Here is a 19795-nt window from a genome sequence, read left to right on the forward strand (position 1 = left end):
AGTACTGCAGCTTCTCTCCCAAAATTTTGTCATCCAGAGTTGTCATAACAGCAGCTCACTAAACAGACTCAAGCAGTGTTAATGAAACTAAAATAATGAAACAACATAACAAAAGCAATCAAAACATTTCCTGTCGTTTTGACGTGTAAATAATAAAAAAGTATGAAAGAATGTTTTTAAAAGGCATTGTTGAATCATTACAATGGATGTTTAGGATGTGATCTAACAGCATCTCAGGAGATAGGCATATGGAGGTCATTTGGCTTTGTCTTAGGAAAAGTGTGTTAATGTGAACAAGAACTCATTATGCGCATTATGATGGACTCGACCATTGAGGGATGAGCGCCCCATATGCATTGTTACGCCAGGATGAGTATTTTTTTCAGGTCAAATCATACAACGACATAAATCACTTCAAAATTATCCACATTTGAACTACAATCAAATGAGCTACAATGTCCATTTAACAGAGGAAATACAAGTACGAGTAAATGTATCCTGTTTGTGAGCTAACGCTAACCTATAAACCGCTTATATTAGCTTGCGCCGTTAGCTTCCATTTCATTCATTGATGTAAAGCAATAAAACTACGCCACGGTTGTAATTAAATTAAATCTTTATATATGCTAATTGCTTACCTAATAGTCTGCCTTAAGTACCCTAAAAGTGTCCCTCCCGTCTCTTGTCTTGGGGCTCTTGATCAGGCTGCGGCTTCGGGCGACGTCCTCACGTTACGTCACAGATTAATCCGGTATCGACTTCTTTTGTTTTTGTTTGCAAACCAATATCAGCGGTATCGCCCCCTACTGAGCTGGAGAAACCTTCACTATTACAAATTTGACTATACCTATGGATTAGAGATGCGCGGATTGCGGTTACAACCGCGGTATCCGCGGTTAATCCGCGGGTCGGGCGGATGACGTGACTAAAAATTATATTTTAATTAAATTCGGGCGGGTGGCGGTTTAACTAAAAAAAAAAAAAAAAAAAAAAAAGACAAATTATGTTATCCATAGTATGGATAACATAATTTGTCTTTTTTGTTTTTGTTTTGTATAAATACACGTTCACTCTAATTGCATAATTGCAGTGTAAAATATTGCATACAACAGACACCACCAGGTGAAGTTACACAGGAATGTGTAGACTATCTAGAGTCTATTGGAGAGGCCTTTCTCACAATAAGAACTGTTTTTCAAGGTATTTTTGAGCAACAAAAACGATCTGATCTCAAGGGCAGCATGTGATCTTAAATATCACATATTGGCTTGAGCCTGCTATATACTGGGGTGGTTTAATAAAAATAATACGCAATGACATGGATACAGCGTTTAAAACGGAATATTAAGTTTATTAAAGCTGGGTCCTTGGTCCTTGCAAGGCACGCCCACATCGCCACATGTGAACATATCGTCACCGACAGAGCCATAACACCGGCAACTCCTGTGGATAGATGTCAGATGCTCATCACTGGCAGCAGCGAGCAGCGGATATTTTTTCATTTGTACCAAAATGACCACGCGAAGAAAATAATCGAGAAAATAAAAATGCAGAACGAAGTTAATACATCACTGTGGGCGTATGCTGATGGTGATGAACACAAGGCATGATCGGCAATACGGAGTCTTGAAAATAAGCGATTAAAGATTACTCAAACATGCATGAATCACTCCAGATAGAACTTCGAATGGGTAAATGAGGAGATGCAGCTATAACATGATTAAAAGCTCTGAAAAATCGATTTGGCATAATAGGTGTCCTATAAGTGTTGTGCAGGGGCCAGCGTGAGACAGAGGTCTCGTCACGGTGGTGTTTGACATTTCTTATCAGTTTTAATCACCATAACCGCAAAATGATAAAGTAGCCTGAATTAAATTTTAAAGGCCAAGAAACAGGAATTTATTTTCACCACTGCATTTGAAAAGGTGTCAAGCATTGTTTAAAATTATATAAAAATTGTCTTCATTAGGAAGCCCCTGTCAAATAATTTTGCGACCTCCATGGATGGTTCCAACCTCCAGTTATAGAACAGTTGGTTTGGCAATGAAGCAAATAAAATATATGTATAATATTCATATTTTATACAGCTAAGCCTTCAGTGTCAAAATAAATTATATTAACTCATTTGGAAAAAAAAAATATATCAAACTAGTTATAATACCGTGAATGTTGTTTTTAAAGATATGCAAAAAAGTATAAAACACACACACACACACACACACAAACAAGCACATTTGGGCATATTTGTAGGATTGCCACAATATTATCTGATTATTCAAAAAAGATCTTTGTCGATATTGCCCAGCCTAATTGGATTACATTGACACAAACATCTGTATTCCAGGGCATAATGGCAATAGACAAAGTCTACGCCAGTGTACATGTAAACCAGTGTACAAGGGTCCAATATGTTTCAATGCAGTACCTGATAAATCTTTGCAATTAAAATCCTGCATCATAGTTCATCTTTTCGCTTTCTGTTTTCTTTTTCTAATTCTGCTTGGGTTGGCACTCTGAATGCCACATAGGGACATGTTTTGGTGTTTAAACAGACCAACTTTTTCAGTGTTGCAGAATTCACTATGTCAAATCCAACTTTGCCTCCAAATGTGCTTGGTTTCCAGTACGTGGGAGAACATATGGGGTTCCCCAATAGTCCTTTCAGGGAAAAGGGAGCCCCCATCTCCACCATGCTCTCTCCAAATATTGCTCCTGGACGTGTTTTCTCCAACAGTAGACCGGGATAAAATTCCAGAGCATTTATGTCACCGTGATAAAATTCTTCAAGTTGCAGAGCAATTTCTTCATCATCTGCAAGGTAAAAAATATAAATAAATAGGGTGATCATTAGTGTGCGAGTTACTCTTGAGTGTTTTTTCATACCACTAAACTCTCTAAAAGATGTATATGGCTTCAGGTTAAACCTTTTCCTATACTCATTGAAGGGCTGCACACGCAGAAGACGGGACACTTCAATGGTCTTCACAGCAACATGGACTACTATAGCATGCAAGTTATAACCACCACCAATCTAAATTCAAAAATGAAAATACTGAAGTACTTAGGATATTCAGAAAAGAAGCCCATCACAAATTACTTTACCTGGCCAGCAGGTTGTCGAGAAAAAGACTCCACCAACTTCTCTATGCCATAGTGAGAGAGTATGCTGGTATTAAAGATAAACTGTTCATAGGTAAATGTATCTCCATCAATATTGAGTGCATCAGGCATCAAAGGGTGCCAGTGGTACAAGTGGTCAAACTCCAGAGCAATACGGTTGCCATATTGGAAATCAGTATTGTGCAGCATGGTCGGATCAAACTTCAACTTCATATGGTATCCACTGAGCTGTTGAACATATTCTTCTATGACTATTCGAATAGTCTCACCTTAAACAAACAGTGGTTAGGGTATGCCACTAGAAAAACATTCAGACATTGCACAGAGCTCACCAATAATAATGAAGCGTGTAGTCTGAAAAAGCTGCTCATCATCCCAATGGGGATGCAGAGTCTTCAGAATGTCACACACTCTGTTGTGTTCCCTCAGCCAAATTGTGCCATACATCCCCAAACCAGGAAGTAGTCCAAACAATTCATGTCCAAAGGCCAGCTGCTGGTTCTGAGGGGTGTTTGGTGGGTAGTTCATCTTTACAGGAGCTTCCAAAGTAGTTGGGGGGTACATTTCTCCATTTATAAGCTAAGGAAATCAAATTGGGAAATTATCATATATCTATCTCTCTCTCTCTCTCTCTCTCTCTATATATATATATATATATATATATACCTGATATTTGAGTTTTCCATCCTTGAGAAGCCTAAGTTGCAACTGACGTTTCAAACTGTCACCATAAATGTGTCCAGCATCAACCTGGAGGAATATTTAAAACCTAAAGAAATGAAACTCATAGGATATATAATACAGTCATGAAAACCCACTTACACCATGCCCTAAAGCCTTCGTAAAGCCTGGACCCATGCGGTTATAAGTCTTGAAGAACTGGTGTGTAAAGTGTTGAGCAAAAAATGCAAACATCAAGTTACATCTCTGTGGGTCTTTTCTGAAAGTCTTCCTTTTAAATAATTTCTCAACCAACAGCTCAGGGTCAGGTAACCCAGCTCCACCTAAATGGACAAATAAAATATAGACTGAAACATGAAATTAACTATAATCTACAAATGTTACAAATCAGTAGGATAGTTCCAGTGTAACAAAACGTTAGGTATTAGGCAACACACTGCAGGCATTTAGGAAACAAATTTTAACATTTTCTGTAGATTATGGACATATATAAAACTATATTGCATATGTTTCATTATTTGATGTATTCACAAAGAAATTCTGTATATATATATATATATATATATATATATATATATATATATATATATATATGAAGATTAGGAAAATAGTATCAGTATTATGTTATAATTGCCAAGAAAACTTTACTTTAACTAACCTAACTAACCTTTAACATATAAGTGAAGTGGTATGTGTGCACTGAGGAAAATACAGAAGAACAGAAGAGTTGGGGTAGAAGAGATATTGAGATTTGTGTCAGAAGTTATATGTAGGGTTTAAAACTTAGAAAAAAATAAGTGTGAAAGAATTAAAGGAACTGTATGGAAGATGTTGAAATATGATGCGTGTCTCCAAATATGAGGCAGAAAATAAAATATAGCTCTTACTGTTTAGAATTGTAATGCTGATTTATTTAATCATAAAACAAATTGGACATGATGGCCATATAATTTGTTAAGTTTGTGTTTTCATTCTCAAATCAGAAAGCAGAACGAGCATCACATGAGTCTTTCATTTAGGTTGCCAATTTAAATGCTGAAAGTTGGTTTAAACGTAATAGAAACCTAAAACATAGACTCTTGTCTTATCAGCTTCCTCACTACTTAAATCCCAGCACCTGCAGCTGGAGGTTCTGAGGTTTCACATGAGGCATGGCCTGTTCATATACTGTCAGAAAGACTTCACAGTTAAGGTGGAGATTCCTATATACTGGGAATGAGAAAAACATGTATTTTTTATATTCCAGGCAATCCAGGCTCAGTAATGATTGCAGTACCTTTTTAAAACCAATAAGACAACAGGCTACATACAGTTCCTTCAATGGTAAATGAATGCATATTATTCACAGGCTCACCTCTGACCCCAAGAGGGGTAGGGCAATCTTCTGGAACAGGAGGCAAAAGACGAGTGTAGTAGCTAACGTTATAGTAGGACTCCCAGGAAAGGTAGCTGTATTTGGAGTTGTATGTTGGTGGGCTGGGTATAAAGTTGGATCTGACTAGTTAGGCAAAGTAAAAATGAGTGATTGTGTCAAACACTGAAAATATCTCATTGAGGTGATGTTTCTGAACCTGTTAAGACGAGACGCATTAGGAAGTCCCTCATGAAGGTACTATTGACAATGTCCCAGATCCAGCTGAAGTGTGTAAGGATGAAATGCACCGCTCCAGGGCTAGGTCGGAGGAACAGCCGCACTCTGGTCCAAAATTCAGCTATTGTGAGAAGTAAAAACAAAACAATGTTTAAGCAATCTAATTTGAAGCATCCGACAGTAAGAAGATACTCTTGTTTAAACAGGCCTGGCCAGTTCAATTTCTTGGCTTCTGTGTCTCAGCTAAAAATTCCAACTATTAAAATGACAAAGGCATGAAACACCTGCCCTGTGCTGCTTTTTGTTAAAGTTGATTGATTTGTGAAAAGTGTTCTTGTATTTGCCCTACGATTTCCAGGAAATGTTTTGGAGGAATGAGCCAATATCCCCCAACTCATGACATCAATGCAAAACTGCTCCAAAAGGCACTGATTTACAAATTAAGCTCTACCCTTCTTCCCTTACATTTCCCTATCCCAGATTTGACCATTGTTGTTAATTTGTGCCAGAAATGATGTAACTGCAACTCTCTAGCTACAGTTGATTAGCTGAAGTGATGTTATTCTGCTGAAGAGGAAATCTGTTGGAATGGAGCTACTGATCCAGCTGGCTAAGGCAGTCTATTTAATTTAAATATTTAGGTCTAGACAAGAATACCTCACATTTTGAGGCTAGAGCCATGGGCTACGTAACACTATTCATTTTACAACCCCAAGCTGAAAGGGATGTTTTTACAGCAAAATATTGCAGGGTGTTTTTCAGGAAATATTTGGAATATTTCTCAGACAATCATAAAAAACTGTATTTGAGAAGACAGGACTCACGAACTGTGCAGTTTTCTCCATGAAAGCCGGTGCGAATGCAGTCACATTCATACTTATCCTCAGCATACCTCACACACACACCCTGGTTCTGGCAAGGAAGATAGCAGCAGGGGTTCACTGTGGGGGAAAAATTGCTGGCAGATCATTCAATAGGAACAACCCAAAACATGCTACATAGGTCTCCAGGAAGAACAGCTGAGCTAAGGTCAATTAAATACAATCAATCAATAAACCTGCCCAGGGACAAAAGGTAGAAAGTAGCACTGGTGCTACAACCAGGTACAATGCATCTCTCCTGTTAAGGTTAATGTAGATTGTGTGCAGTCCCTGTCTCATTAAATAAATAAATAAATAAATACAAATCTGCAAACAATAAACTAAAATAAAAGGTTTGTGTTTGTGTTTATTATTATGATGGTTGTTTATTATTGCACTGAAGATGCTGAAAAGCATGTACCTAAATGGTCTTACATCTCCATAAACCTGATTCTTATTTGGCCTTGAGGAGGACCACTGTATTAGATAAAAATGGAGAATGTTGGGGGTTAACTTTCTATTTCCATGGAATCTTTATGGAGGTGGCATGCAGCCTCCATAAAGAGACAATCCTAAATCATGTTAATCGCCGGATCAAAATAAATGACATACCAGTCACGTTGTACTCACCTACGCACCTCAAATATAATTAAAACATGAAAAAACATGCTTGTCCACCATACCCTGACTATAATTCCATTCCCATTTCCATGAAAATCACATTATTGAGGTACTATCAAACAAAAGTATAATATTAAATTACATTTATTTGCAGCCCTAGATTTTTGTTTTGTTTTACTAATGTAGTCAAAAAACAAAGCGATAAACTGAACGAATTAGGTTAGTTTTGCGCAGCATGCCTTATAACAGGAGTAGTATTAGCAACACATGTGCAGATTGGTGCGTACACATCCAGCTGCCTCCAAATGAACTTTTTTCTTCCAACAAAGCGCATTTATTAGGTAATGCTCCGGGAAAGCCTGCGGGAACACGTTTTTGTTATCGGGGTCTTCAAGAATGTCTGACTTTAGTGAGAACAATAAAATATCACTTTCAAAAAACAAAACGTGATCAAAATAAACAAGTTATGTGTATATTATCATCGTATATCCATGGTATTAGTTTGACAGTCATGTAAAAAACTACAAGCCTTTGAACACCCTGGCCAATCACGTACCTGAGCCGGAGGTAACTTTTTCTCCACATGCAGGTACCCACAACAGCAAGAAAAAGACACAAACTGGTCCCAGGGCAAAGACTACAACCAAAGTGGCATATGAATACCTTTAAAATGACAGCAAGTACACGGACGTCCGTAAAACTCCGTACTTACATCTCATTTCAGCAGCAGATGGGGTGCGTTGTTCCCAGTAACCGCGGTATATCGCAACATACCAGGATTTGCTGTCCGATTTCTCTTCTCGGGAAAATGGGACGGACAATACAAGTGGGTGCAGATGCAGTCAGTGAGAGCAGTTGTCCTCCTCCCCCTGCTGGTGAGTTCTCACCCTAAATGTATGAAAGCAACACCCGGAGGGACCTGAGATACACGTACTTTACTAGTGAATGCAAGCTCTGGCCTGGTCTTCAAGAGGTAGTAGTGACAAGCATTAGCCCACCTTTGCATTCCTGAAATTATGACCACGTCCCTTAATAAAGTCAACAATTAGACATAAAGAACATGCCAGAATTGTCAGGTTACAATAGTTTAAGTTCAACCACGTGCTATAGCCATTAAAAGTTGTACCTGCATGGATGGATGTAAACTATACAAACAGCTAAAATAACACCAGAGTCAACCAGTTAAACAATGTGAAACAAGCAGGCCCACATCTCATTTCACTTTCCGTGTAGCAAAAAATTTAACATTTACAAAGTCTTCTTTGCATTTTGCACCTGGACAGTCCACTTTGTCTCAAATCACAGGAGGAATTTCACTGGTTAACTTTTTTAGTCTGGTTTGACTGCAAATTCAGACCTACACTGCACCCACAAGCAACATTGCAAATTGGCCATTTAAGACTGATGTATTGTTGTGACTTCCATTTTGTGTAGGTATACAAGTGAACCACTTACCCACAAACAGTAGAGCGTGGTATGTAGAAGTTCAATGAGACTGCTTGCATTCATTATTACCAAGACGGGTGCGGCAGAGTGAAAACTAAGCCAAATATTTATCATGCTGTCTAAACAAAACATAAATTTGGTAAACATGTCATCCCTCAAACTCAGCATTTAGAGGACCACATGTATAGTTTAGAAACATGTACACTCAAGAACAAGTCAGGTGTCGTTTATGACCAGTTTTTATTTTAACAAAATTTAAGATGAACTGGAGGCAGCCACAGCAGCACGTCTAGGTTTAGGAGTGGTGCCTTCTCTGAATCCATTCCTGCAACAAACAAAAACTTTTGGTTATGATATTTACAGCTTTCTCCATTTAACTTTGAAAGAACCTAAGGTTGTGCTAAAGCATTTTTAACTTCAGTCCACACTACAGACTCAAATGAAACTTACAATGATGCAAATACATTTTGTAAATCTTTGCCCAAAAACTTGACGCATACAAACAATGCATGTTCAAATGAATGGTATAAAACCTTTGAGTCATTTATTTTGTGCTACCCATACTGACAGAATTAACATCCAAAATGAGTTTGAACTCCACCTTTCTCTTAAAATATAGGAACAAATTATAAAATTAGGAATTGCCACAGGTCTCGTCTCAGATAAATAGTTGAATCACAATTAAGTCATAAGTTCAGACATTTGTGTATTAAAATCATCACTGACAAGGCTGGACAATATGTTGTACTACCTATAGTACTCCCTATATGTTGGCATTGCATATATCATCAATGCCAAGATAACCATGTCCAAGAAAAATTCTCTAAAAACTCATCCAGAGTCTTCAGAGTCACAATATCAATTTGATAATTAGATATTACCACAAATTACAGATTAGATTACATTTAGAGTTGAGCAATTTAAGATTCTGAATAGAAGATTCTCTTTGGCCAATCAAACAAGAATCCTAGGTGAAGACAAGTGACTCCATCCAAAAATTGCATCCCTGCACAACCATGGCCCTAAAAATTACCACCTTGAAAGTTTTTTTAAAATGGGAAATCATTGAGCATGGCATTCAGAAAATGCAGAGCTGATATACAAGTACACAACAGTTGCACTATGTCGTAAGTGTGCATACACGACACAACATACACATTTAAGGTATAATGCACAGCACATTTTTTACATATAGTTGATACCTGAATCTCCGGTAGACAACTTTCATGTGTCTCAGACGGCCAGTGCCAGTGGTGTTCCTCCTCTTAGCCTTGGCACTCCAGTTATCTAGCCGTAAAAACAAGAAATGTTTAGGAACGCATGGACAACCTGCCTATATAAAACAATTACACCATACACTCCCCAAAACACAGACGGTGGGCTCAATAATTCCACTTACATTTTCTCTTGCGCTTCTCAGGGTAGCCGCACTTCCCGCATGAAGACTTCTGCAGGTGGTAGGCTTTGGCCCCACAACGACGGCACAAAGTGTGCGTCTTGTTTCGACGCTTTCCAAAGGATGATGTTCCCTTAGTCTATGGGGGGGAGAAGACAAATCGGTCAGAGTAACAAAACATACAATATAAAACACTGCAACTAAATTTCTCATTGGTCTTGTCTCAGCGAAAAAGTTGAATCAGAATAGTCATAAGTTCAGACATTTTTTTTTTAATATTAAATCACTGACAAGACTCCGAACGGTACACCGACGAAATGGTGCTACAAGACCAGCTATGCTAACAGCTAACACTAAATAGCTTAGACCTTCACTGAATAAGCAGGTCTAAACTTAAATCTGCTTTAAAGTGAGTTTAACTGCAAGTCTGATAATGTGACATTTTGCTCTATTATCCCTACATTCAGTTATCAGAATCACGGAAGCCTACAGCATGACAGCAACACAGGCTCGCTGTATGAAAAGTATCAACAAAATTTTTCGCATTTTCAGAAAAATATATGAATCGGTGGATGACACCAAATATCCACAGCAGATTATCAATCACGTTATGTGGGGGGAAGGACAGATTAGGCTGATGTTAGAAGATTTTGTCTGATCATACGGCAAACATACCATTTCGTCCGGTGGCTAGGGGGAAAGAGACCGGAAAAGAGTTCGTGCCACATCAAATAACATCCGTGCGTGCAACACTGAATAGTAACCGTTGTCCTAGACCCATAGACTACATGCCTAGGCCTTAAGTATATTTATGAATAACGTAGGTATATCATTAAAATAAAGATACAACATATTTCATTGTCTCCTTGCGGGAATTTGCATAGTATCATAAAAATACATATTGATCACATATTTAATCAAAGAAACAATATTAATGGTTATAAAATATAATAATTATTAAAAAGTGGCACATGTTAAAAATATGCCTACTTTTTGTTTACAAGATTATTGTTCCAATAAAAAAAAAGTAAGTCTAGCAAAATGGTCGCGCACTCGCGTTGAAGCTTAGCCTACATCGCCCACCAGGTGTCGCGTTATTCTATGGTTCCAAGTTACCCAGATTCCAATAGACACTGTATGTCTTAAACTTCAACCAAAACACCTTGCACAGAGATTAACCAACCATATATCCTGCCACTGAGTAAATCTTTCCAAATATTCCAAAAAAAACAACCAAAACTGAGTTAAGAATAAAGCACACACTTGAGGGGCCTTCATAAACGTCCTTCTTCAATGGGCCTTAAGCGTATAAGGAAGAGGGGCTAGATAGTCAAGGGGTTTGTGAACGGCGGCATGTGCAGCGTAGTTTGATATAAAACCTTTTTTTCATTTCGGACACCCTGACCTTGTATTCGGCTGTGTAAGGAGCATCTGTGGTACACAGCGCGCCCCTGGCGCCAGACTAAGAAAAGGCGCGTCCTCCCCCTTTTGGCGTGATGCAGGCGCAGATTTGAGATGATGACCATGATGCGTGTTAATTTGCACGGGCGATCTGGTGAACCAACAGTCTATTTTTAAGATACACTATTTCGTCGGACTCTACGGATTGTTGATGTACAAAGCCAGACCCATAGTGCGCCTTTTCATCATTCATTTGAGTAGTGTGGATGCCATTGTTTTTGAAGTAGCCCACACGTTTTTATGGTTTATTCTGACCACAATGATGCTGTGGTCAAAGGGCAGTGAACTTTTGTAGATGAACAATGCCGTGTCCAGTGGTTAGAGGAAACCTGCGCTTCTGGTCCTGAATGCAGCGGAGAGACACCTCGCAGGGTGTCACCGTCAGCCGTGGATGCTGCGCCGCAGAATGGGATACGCCGACCCATCGTCGGGTAAAGACATACTCGGCAATAGGTCTCTTTGTTTTATATTTATTTGCGCATTTGGGCTCGTCACACTGTTGCAGCAGATACTTTATGGAAAAAACTACATTAAAAGGTAAGTGTGGAATCTTAATCTGTATTTTGATGGAGGCAGAGTGTAGGCCAAATGGTAAAAAATTAAACCTGCTAAGCACCGACACACATCTAACCAGTGGTTTTAAATAGGAGCTCACTGGCACTAATGTATGGCGAAAATAGGATAAGCTTAGGTGGCTGAAATGAACGGCAATAACCATCCATTTTTCCAGTAACATAGAAACCGTTTTCATTGGATTTTTTTTCTGATATTTTTATGATGATGAAGCATCACATTCACACCATACACAGTGCATCTGCTGTGTATGGTTATTATTTCCCTTTGTTTCCCGAATGATCTTTATTTGATTTTATGTTTCAGCTTTCTCGACTGGTCCTAGCCTACATCTAACAAGGCATCCAATCACCACAAATAGGCAAAATCTAGCTCATCATGTGTCAGATGATGTGTATTTCTTCCACAACTTCAAACATTCATTTTTAACCAGGCTACACTCAGTTAAGCCAAGGCAGAGGGATGTTTTATGATACCCTTACCATGAGAAGTATTCATAAGCACAAGTAGTACTGTTCAAATGGCAGATATTATAGGCTACTTTTATTTGCAGACCCCTCCCTTTACACATTGAGACAAATTTCAGTGTGAGACGAGCAGATGTTGAGAAGCTGGACTTATTTTTTTAATGAACAACAACCCAATGACTTGTGAAGAATGTTCCCCCACAACAAGATTATTTACAAACAGCACATATATGGTTCCCTGACATACATGTGCTGCAATGTTGAATTCCTCATAACCCCTCACCTTTGACATTTTGCTGGGGTGAATATTGACAATACATTCAATGCATCCAGAGAGGAGATGCATGAATTCAGACACCTCCGCTCGCGCTTCTCCTCCAAAGCGCTCATCTTAGGATCAAAAGGGGAACAAGCCATATGAGACAGATCAGCAGTTCCATGGCAGCCATTTTGCTACAGTCTGTGAGCACACACAGCACAACTGAGAGAAAAAAGATGATGGGAGTGAGATACTCAGTATATATGAATACACTGCTATGTGATATTGAATTCAGCCATGCAAAACAAATGCTCTATGAATTACTGTACTGTGCTGCATTATATAACTATTTCATGTAATTTCAATAAACCGTATAAGCCTGCAGTTTCTTATACAATGCTTTCAAAATGGAAAAATGTAGAACTACCTGAGTGAGTGACCCACTTTGGCAGAGAAACACATTTTACTGTAATAACAAGTGCATTTGTGCCTCCCAAGTTGTGTAATGAGTTCCACCCTCTGCTCACTGCTGTGAAAGGAAACATGAGATTGAGAAGCAAAATGGGCCGATAAATGGGCACTAACTCTGGTGTGGATTTAGATTCACGCCCACAGAATACTTTATACCTAAGAGCTCCTAGTTTTGTTCCTGTCCAGCTTTAGTCCTGGTGAGGTCCTGACCCTGACCTTGTTTAAACCAGATTTAGTGCATATTTTGATATGGCGTGCATGTGTAGAAGTGTGAATTTTTAATCGTGATTTGAATTATTCTTCTGTTCTAACTGAAAAATACAATTAGCTGTTGTAGCAAAACACATTATTTAAAACGAAAACATAAATTTGCAACTTCTTTCCCTCCCTGTCCCCAACCAAGATGTTGACAACAAAATTCCATTGTTGATAGAGATTTTCTATTTGACAATGAATTTATTGGGCCCTAAAACCTGATATAGTCCGTCTAAATGGACGCCTAATCACAGCAACTCATTCATTACATTCATTACATTTAAATCATTGACGTTTAACACTCCCCGCCAAAATAACAGAGTGTAGGCCTAAATATTTGGATCTCACTTGGGATGGTGGCACTAGTCCAGTCAAGTGTAAACAATAATAATTAACAAATACTACTGCACCAATTGAACTATAGCAATAAACAAATAAGGAATTTAGACTATATTTCTTGTTATAAGAGTGTTTCTTGAGCCAAAATGCTGGTCTCCTGATGTATAAAGCATGCATGTGTGAGTGAGCTGCTGTTGACAAATGCACACAAAGAACAATAAATCCCAAATAAACTGACTGATTTTCTTACTAGTGCGCAACAGTTTAGCCGACTCAAAGGGGACGAGGCAGGAAATTGGACGGGTCCAGTTAATTTCTCGGACGATGGATCTCTGAAGCCGGCCAGAAATGGAAGGAAAAGGTATCTTTCCAGTGTGACTGACTGCACAACACCCCTGAGAAAAGGGAGATAAAGAGTTAGTGACAAAACCCTCCAGTTCTGCATGTTGTGTGTGGACTGGGCAACTGGTAATGGTTTTTGAAAAGATAAAAAGAAGCACTTAGCCTCTTTCACTATTGTTTCTTTTTTAGGTTAACATGAGTGGTGATTGTCACAGGACTCCATCACAATAACTTTAACTCTAATATTACCTGTCTGCATGTTGACAGATGTTTCCGTCAGAATTTTCAGCCCGATTCTCAGATCTCCGTAATAGTCACACCCTGCCTAGCTGATATTAAGAAGAAAAAAAAACGCTCTTCCAGGTAGGCCTCCCTGAAGGCATTTTTTTAGTACTTTCACAACAAAACAAGAATGCCTCTTTCTTTTTCATTAGTCTGAAAGGTATAAACTCTCATATTTTTCAGTGGTGGTTGTACTTCAGATTTGCTCTTGCATGTTGTCCGATCCCGTCCACCTTGACCTCAGATACCCTAAATCCCATCTCCTCTTTCAGAAGCTGCTTTTGTACTGGCTTCTCCCCTGTGTCCCATCCAGCACCATCTCCAAATGCCTTGTTGTTCTCAGCCTGTGTTCCATATGTTCCGCACAGCCTGTGTGTATGTCATGTACATAGTGTGGACACGTCTCTCTGCTTATCCCTTACCTACCCTTCTCACATCTGCATTGTCTCTCTCTGCGACCGGGAAAGACTTTTGATTCACTGCAATTTTCAAACTGAGAAGACAGGGTTGCCCCAACAAATCACCGAATGCTGTCAACACTGAGCATGTCAACACTTATGGTAAAAAAGCTGGATCCTAAGCAGTCACTTTAACCAGTATTGTACATTAAACATAACAATCCAATGAGATGAAGATATTTCAGCAAGCAATCCTGACTTGGCTGCCCTTTTTAAGGCAAATACTTGCAAAGGTTCAATCCTTTTTGCTAAAAGAAACACGTCCAAGACAGATGATCCTCTTCAGAAATACACTGCATCATCAGGTGGATGTAGCAACCAGTTTCATCATTTGTACAGCTTCATCCAAGCATCTTGTTCCTTTTATGCATCCTTACATTGTACTTGCTTGTTGTGTTTTTACCATTATTATTTTATTTAATGTTATGGGACTTTACAGCCACAAGTGCCATGTTATTTCCTTTTTTATCATTGCACTTCTTCATGTTACTTCCACAGAATACTGCAAACCTATAAAATTCTTTTCAAATTCCTAATAGGAGTATTTATATTTCAGTTGACTTCATGGGGCAATAAGAGTGATTCAAGACATTAAGTTGATAACTAATCAATTGTTATATGTAAACACAAAAATATTTCTTAATATTTAACACCTGGGCTGTAAATCTCTATTCTCTGAAAGTAAATGTTTTTTCACCAATGAAGTCTGATTTAAATGTATTTGTCTAATTTTAGGATATGATAAAAACAAATACAAAAAGTCCTCAAGAGTTAAATAGAATGGACCAATAATGAATTATGTCTAACAGCCATTTTCTCTAAACAGTATAAAGTCCCACTCAAGATTACAGTTTTTGTGTTGTGTAAAGAGAAATAGATAATTAGAAGATTGAAAATAAAAATGCATTGAAAATTATGCAGAATTTTGCACACATGCTGCTCTTTAGACTAAATGTACCACAATCTGCACATATCCAGAAAACTACATCTCCAAACACTCACTTCTATCATTTGCCATTCCACAGACGACAAACCTGATATAAGTATTTCATGAAGTCAAACCACAAGCATTTGAAGTGCTTTCTAATGCTGTCCTTTAATGTGCCTTTCAATGTTCTCAATGCTGTGAACCAGTGCTTTTGCTACTGCTGTTTTTGACTATCCCTATCCAGACAATGATTGTATGTATTTCACCAGGTATCTGGAGAATTATGAAGGCTCCTTCGAATACAACTCCACTGCATGCAGGGAGCTTAGACAAGAGATTATGGATGTCAAAGTCCTGACAATGTGAGTGGATTCAGAAAGGGTTTGTTTAACAATATTAGAACAATATTAGAATATGTATTTCAGGGGTTGCAAATATGTAGGATAATTCATATAAATTTTTTTTGGAGCTAGATACTGATTTAGGTTTAATCATCATTCATGTACCATTTGTAGTTTTATATTGCTTTTAAGAGATAAATAAAGTAATCTGCTTCTTCAGAAACTTCACACTTAACTGTAATTGGTTACATTCATCTGTCAATAGATAACAGATGAAGTGGGTATGGAAAAGTGTGAGCATAGAGCTGCATTCAGCAGAAAATTTGTAAATCACAATATGACCATTTCAGTTCAATTCAATTCAATTCCTTTATTGTAATTATCATGTAGAATAACAATGAAATTACGTTACAGCAACATACAGACTGCATAGTATTTTACATATTTTGCTTTCATCAAAATTTCACTATAATAGCATATCATCACAGGGATTAGATCATAATTCGATGTTTAGAGCTATATTGTGTAGCCCTTATGTTCATTACTTCAACTTGACACAATCTCCTCTTCCTGTTGTTCAGGCTTGTCTCTGGCAACACCACCACTGTAAGCTTTCTAAATTTTAAGACAGTGTTATATGGTTTGTGTCCATTGACCATTATGACTTGGACTTTTTTTTAATACAGGTTACTGATGGTCAGGAGTTATAAACACACTGACTGAAAATGTGCAGCAGTATGAACAATGTTCCGTGACCTTTAGTATGTCTCTGTCAGTCTTGGCACTTGATGAAGCGTTGTGAAATGGGAGAAAACAGCACTATGCCAGCACGCCAATCAGTAATCAAGCCACGAGGCCTTCCTTTCCACTCATAGAAAATGTCATTTCAAGGACATCTATTTACAATCATGCTAGTTAAAGTCACAGGCAATTTCATGCTCTTGAGATGTGCAAGTGGTGGAAGTAAAAAATGCTAACAAGATCCACATGACCATTTACTTGGGCATCTTTAGGGACAACACTGGCATGGGAAGGCTGAGCTAGGAGGAAAACAATGCTAAGGATGACAACTTACTTTTCTGAGGGAGGGTCCTGTTTGTCATGGAGAAGTTATTGCTTTGTCCAGAATTACCCACAGTATTGCAATTAACTTATCTATTTCCATGGAAACAAAGAGGTGATGCCACCAGGTCAAGTTAGGTCAGATTTTTTTCAACTTTTTAATGTTATGGTTTGGTGTGCTTACATATTATGAATAACATTAAACTTCACTTGTGGCTGACCCAAATCACCTATTAAAGCTGTCCCTGGTAACCAGTAATATTGTACAAGTGTCTTTGTCTTTTGCCAGGGTGAAAACCTCTGAGCTGTTTGAGAGGTGGCGAAACCTTCAAGTATGTAGGTGGGACCAGAATAAGGAAGAGGCCAGCAGCTTCAAGTAAACTATCACAACAACTGTAATAAATATTAACAGTTAACAATAATTACAATTTATACTAATCCTCTCTGAAAGGATGTCCTTGTCACGCTGCTGCAATGCTCCTGCCTTTCTGTTTACCACAAAGAGAAACACTCCAGCAGGGACCAAACTGAGGTATGAGGTGGACACCAGTGGAATTCTGCCCATTACTACTGAAATCTTCAAGATGTTTCCAGATGTGAGTAGTAGGTCTAGTTCAGTTCTAGTTAAAAAAAAAAAAAAAAAGATTATTCATTTAGTTCATTACTAGATTTAACCAGAAATTTGTAACAGTAGTTTTAACTACTTTTTGTTTTTTGTCTTTCAGGACATGCCTTATTCCAAATCACAGTACAAGAAATGTGCTGTCATAGGAAATGGTGGCATTATCAAAAACAGCAAATGCGGAAAGGATATTGACTCTGCTGATTTTGTCTTTAGGTAGGGTAAAATAATCTCACAATTATTTAATATTTTGTTACTATGACATACTAAGGCCATTGTTACATGAATGTTGATTTGTTGCAGATGTAATATTCCACCCATTAACGACAAGTATGCTACTGATGTGGGAACTAAAACAGATCTGGTCACCATAAATCCAAGCATTATCACAGAAAGGTATTGTAAACATGATTCATCTATTCGTCATTCCACTTCTGTGTTCTTGTCTGAAAGTTGTTTTGTTTAGGTTTCAAAAGCTGGAGAAATGGCGTCGGCCATTTTACCAAGTTCTTCAAAACTACGAAAACTCCTCAGTTGTACTCCCAGCATTCTACAACACCCGCAACACTGATGTATCTTTTCGAGTCAAGTACATGCTAGATGACTTCGATTCTCAGAGAGGTGTGTTTTTCTTCCACCCACAGTACCTGCTCAATGTGCAGCGCTTTTGGGCCGTGCAGGGTGTCCGAGCCAAAAGGCTGAGCAGTGGTCTGATGCTGGTCACGGCTGCCTTGGAGATGTGTGAGGAGGTGCATCTCTATGGTTTCTGGGCATTCCCAATGAATCCTTCTGGCATCTTTATCACGCACCATTACTATGACAATGTCAAGCCGCGGCCAGGCTTTCATGCAATGCCTCATGAGATTTTCAATTTTATCCACATGCATACTCGTGGGATTATCAATCTACACACTGGGCCCTGCATGTAATTCCATATATAACTGATTTGACACTGTTTGTTCCTATTTTGATCCCTTAAAAAAATTGTTCATGGTAAATTGCTTGCTTATTACACCTTTTTGAATATCATACTGATTTAGTAAGCTTCTGGATCATATGAGGCTTACCTCTAGTGGAAGAAGTGTTCTCATAGTGATGTTGTTTCTGTGATACATGTTTTCTTGTGGCTCCGCTCTACAGATTGTTTTACACTATGGTGCACAGAAAATTACACCTCCCATTCATTTCTTTCTGTCTGTGGCAGCTTTAAATGTTGTGACAAACTGGAGTCATAAAAAGCTAAAAAGAAATTAGAATAGACATGGTATACTTTTTAATGTAAAATAATAACAGTATTTTTAAAACTTGCCTATTTTCAAAGGCAAATTTTGTTTGAATGTTTTTCTGGTGTTTTGAGTGAAGAATTCAAAACAGGTATCTGTGTTGTAATTTTAATCTGGCTTGTAGTTTTCAATGGCACAAATTTGATAAAACAGTTCCTGTTATTTACAGTTTGTTTAAAAAGCAACATAGCACTGTTGAGCAACCCAGCCTCTCTATGTCTTAAGCCATACTGCCTTATAAGCTTTAAAAGCCGTCCACAAAAATAAGAATTCACCCATGTATACTGCTTATTTAATTGAGAAATTAAAATAATTTGGCCCAGTCTAAAGGAAAATTATAGGTAGTTTTCTGACAACTTCCTTCACATGTGATGCTCTGCATGATGTTTCTCAGTACTTAGCATTGTGCCTGCCTGCTTTAGTACCCATTACACTATGTTTACATTTGACAAGCCTTTAGCTTACATTGATTTGTACTGGCAGAGTATGAAGGTTAAGTTGTTTGTTAATGAAAGATGAAAATGTAATGATATGTGTAAAAACCTTGTTGATGTCAGAATGAAGATGAGTGCTTTTCCCAGATCTTTTGCTATTGCTCTGTTCCTCATGACTGCAAGTCTGGATTTGCACTGTAAAAAAGCATTGCACCTATGAGCCCTGATGTTCTAAAATAATCTTATTTTGCTAATAATTTTATGTAAGCTTTTCTTGATTTTGTTTGCTCATAATTTAGGAATGATATTTCTAAATATTATTTGATGTTACTTTTTTACTGACAGTATGTATATCGGAGATTCACTGTTACTTATATTTTGAAGCATCTAAAAAAGAAAACAGGTTTGTGTAAGTTACATAATGGATAAAGTGTTTTTAAACTCTCAACTTTCTTTATGTTTGTAAATAAAATTCTTAGGATATATTCACACAGATCTGTGCC

The 19795-nt window shown here is 38.0% G+C and overlaps 3 protein-coding genes and 2 non-coding genes across 9 annotated transcripts; 1 reads left to right on the forward strand and 4 right to left on the reverse strand.

Annotated features, from left to right (window-relative positions):
• Positions 1-2064: 2064 nt before the first annotated feature.
• On the reverse strand, positions 2065-7832 carry LOC110157308 (prostaglandin G/H synthase 1-like). Of its 4 annotated transcripts, none has more exons than XM_055153575.1 (11): positions 7586-7832; positions 7430-7510; positions 6217-6333; positions 5373-5513; positions 5156-5299; positions 3943-4124; positions 3787-3870; positions 3453-3699; positions 3103-3389; positions 2887-3031; positions 2065-2811 (listed from the first exon to the last, which is right to left on the reverse strand). In XM_055153575.1, exons 1-11 carry the CDS (start codon positions 7590-7592, stop codon positions 2456-2458), a joined length of 1791 nt encoding a protein of 596 aa, XP_055009550.1. In that variant the 5' UTR covers positions 7593-7832; the 3' UTR covers positions 2065-2455. The 4 variants fall into 4 exon arrangements, with proteins under 4 accessions (XP_055009550.1, XP_020777270.1, XP_055009551.1 ...); XM_020921611.2 differs by having other exon boundaries at positions 2884-3031; XM_055153576.1 differs by lacking the exons at positions 7430-7510; positions 7586-7832 and adding an exon at positions 6883-6950 and having other exon boundaries at positions 2884-3031.
• A 710-nt stretch (positions 7833-8542) lies between these two features.
• On the reverse strand, positions 8543-10490 carry rpl37 (ribosomal protein L37). Its single transcript, XM_020921613.2, has 4 exons — positions 10391-10490; positions 9719-9854; positions 9522-9606; positions 8543-8644 (listed from the first exon to the last, which is right to left on the reverse strand). The coding sequence occupies exons 1-4, from the start codon at positions 10391-10393 to the stop codon at positions 8575-8577; spliced, it is 294 nt and encodes a 97-aa protein (XP_020777272.1). The 5' UTR covers positions 10394-10490; the 3' UTR covers positions 8543-8574.
• Positions 8970-9050, reverse strand: LOC129409093 (small nucleolar RNA SNORD72). The gene has a single exon (XR_008632258.1). It is a non-coding gene; the product is annotated as a small nucleolar RNA SNORD72 (small nucleolar RNA).
• Positions 9931-10011, reverse strand: LOC129409094 (small nucleolar RNA SNORD72). Its single transcript, XR_008632259.1, has one exon. It is a non-coding gene; the product is annotated as a small nucleolar RNA SNORD72 (small nucleolar RNA).
• A 1077-nt stretch (positions 10491-11567) lies between the features above and the next one.
• Positions 11568-18504, forward strand: st8sia5 (ST8 alpha-N-acetyl-neuraminide alpha-2,8-sialyltransferase 5). Of its 2 annotated transcripts, XM_055153875.1 has the most exons (9): positions 11568-11713; positions 13794-13901; positions 14150-14245; positions 15820-15912; positions 17243-17329; positions 17405-17549; positions 17679-17791; positions 17879-17971; positions 18042-18504. In XM_055153875.1, the coding sequence occupies exons 1-9, from the start codon at positions 11568-11570 to the stop codon at positions 18502-18504; spliced, it is 1344 nt and encodes a 447-aa protein (XP_055009850.1). The 2 variants fall into 2 exon arrangements, with proteins under 2 accessions (XP_055009850.1, XP_020777567.1); XM_020921908.1 differs by lacking the exons at positions 13794-13901; positions 14150-14245.
• The last annotated feature ends 1291 nt before the right edge of the window (positions 18505-19795 follow it).

The sequence above is a fragment of the Boleophthalmus pectinirostris genome, unplaced genomic scaffold (assembly GCF_026225935.1).
Source record: "Boleophthalmus pectinirostris isolate CB_2022bp ecotype Guang Dong unplaced genomic scaffold, ASM2622593v1 HiC_scaffold_18, whole genome shotgun sequence".
NCBI lineage: Eukaryota > Metazoa > Chordata > Actinopteri > Gobiiformes > Gobiidae > Boleophthalmus > Boleophthalmus pectinirostris.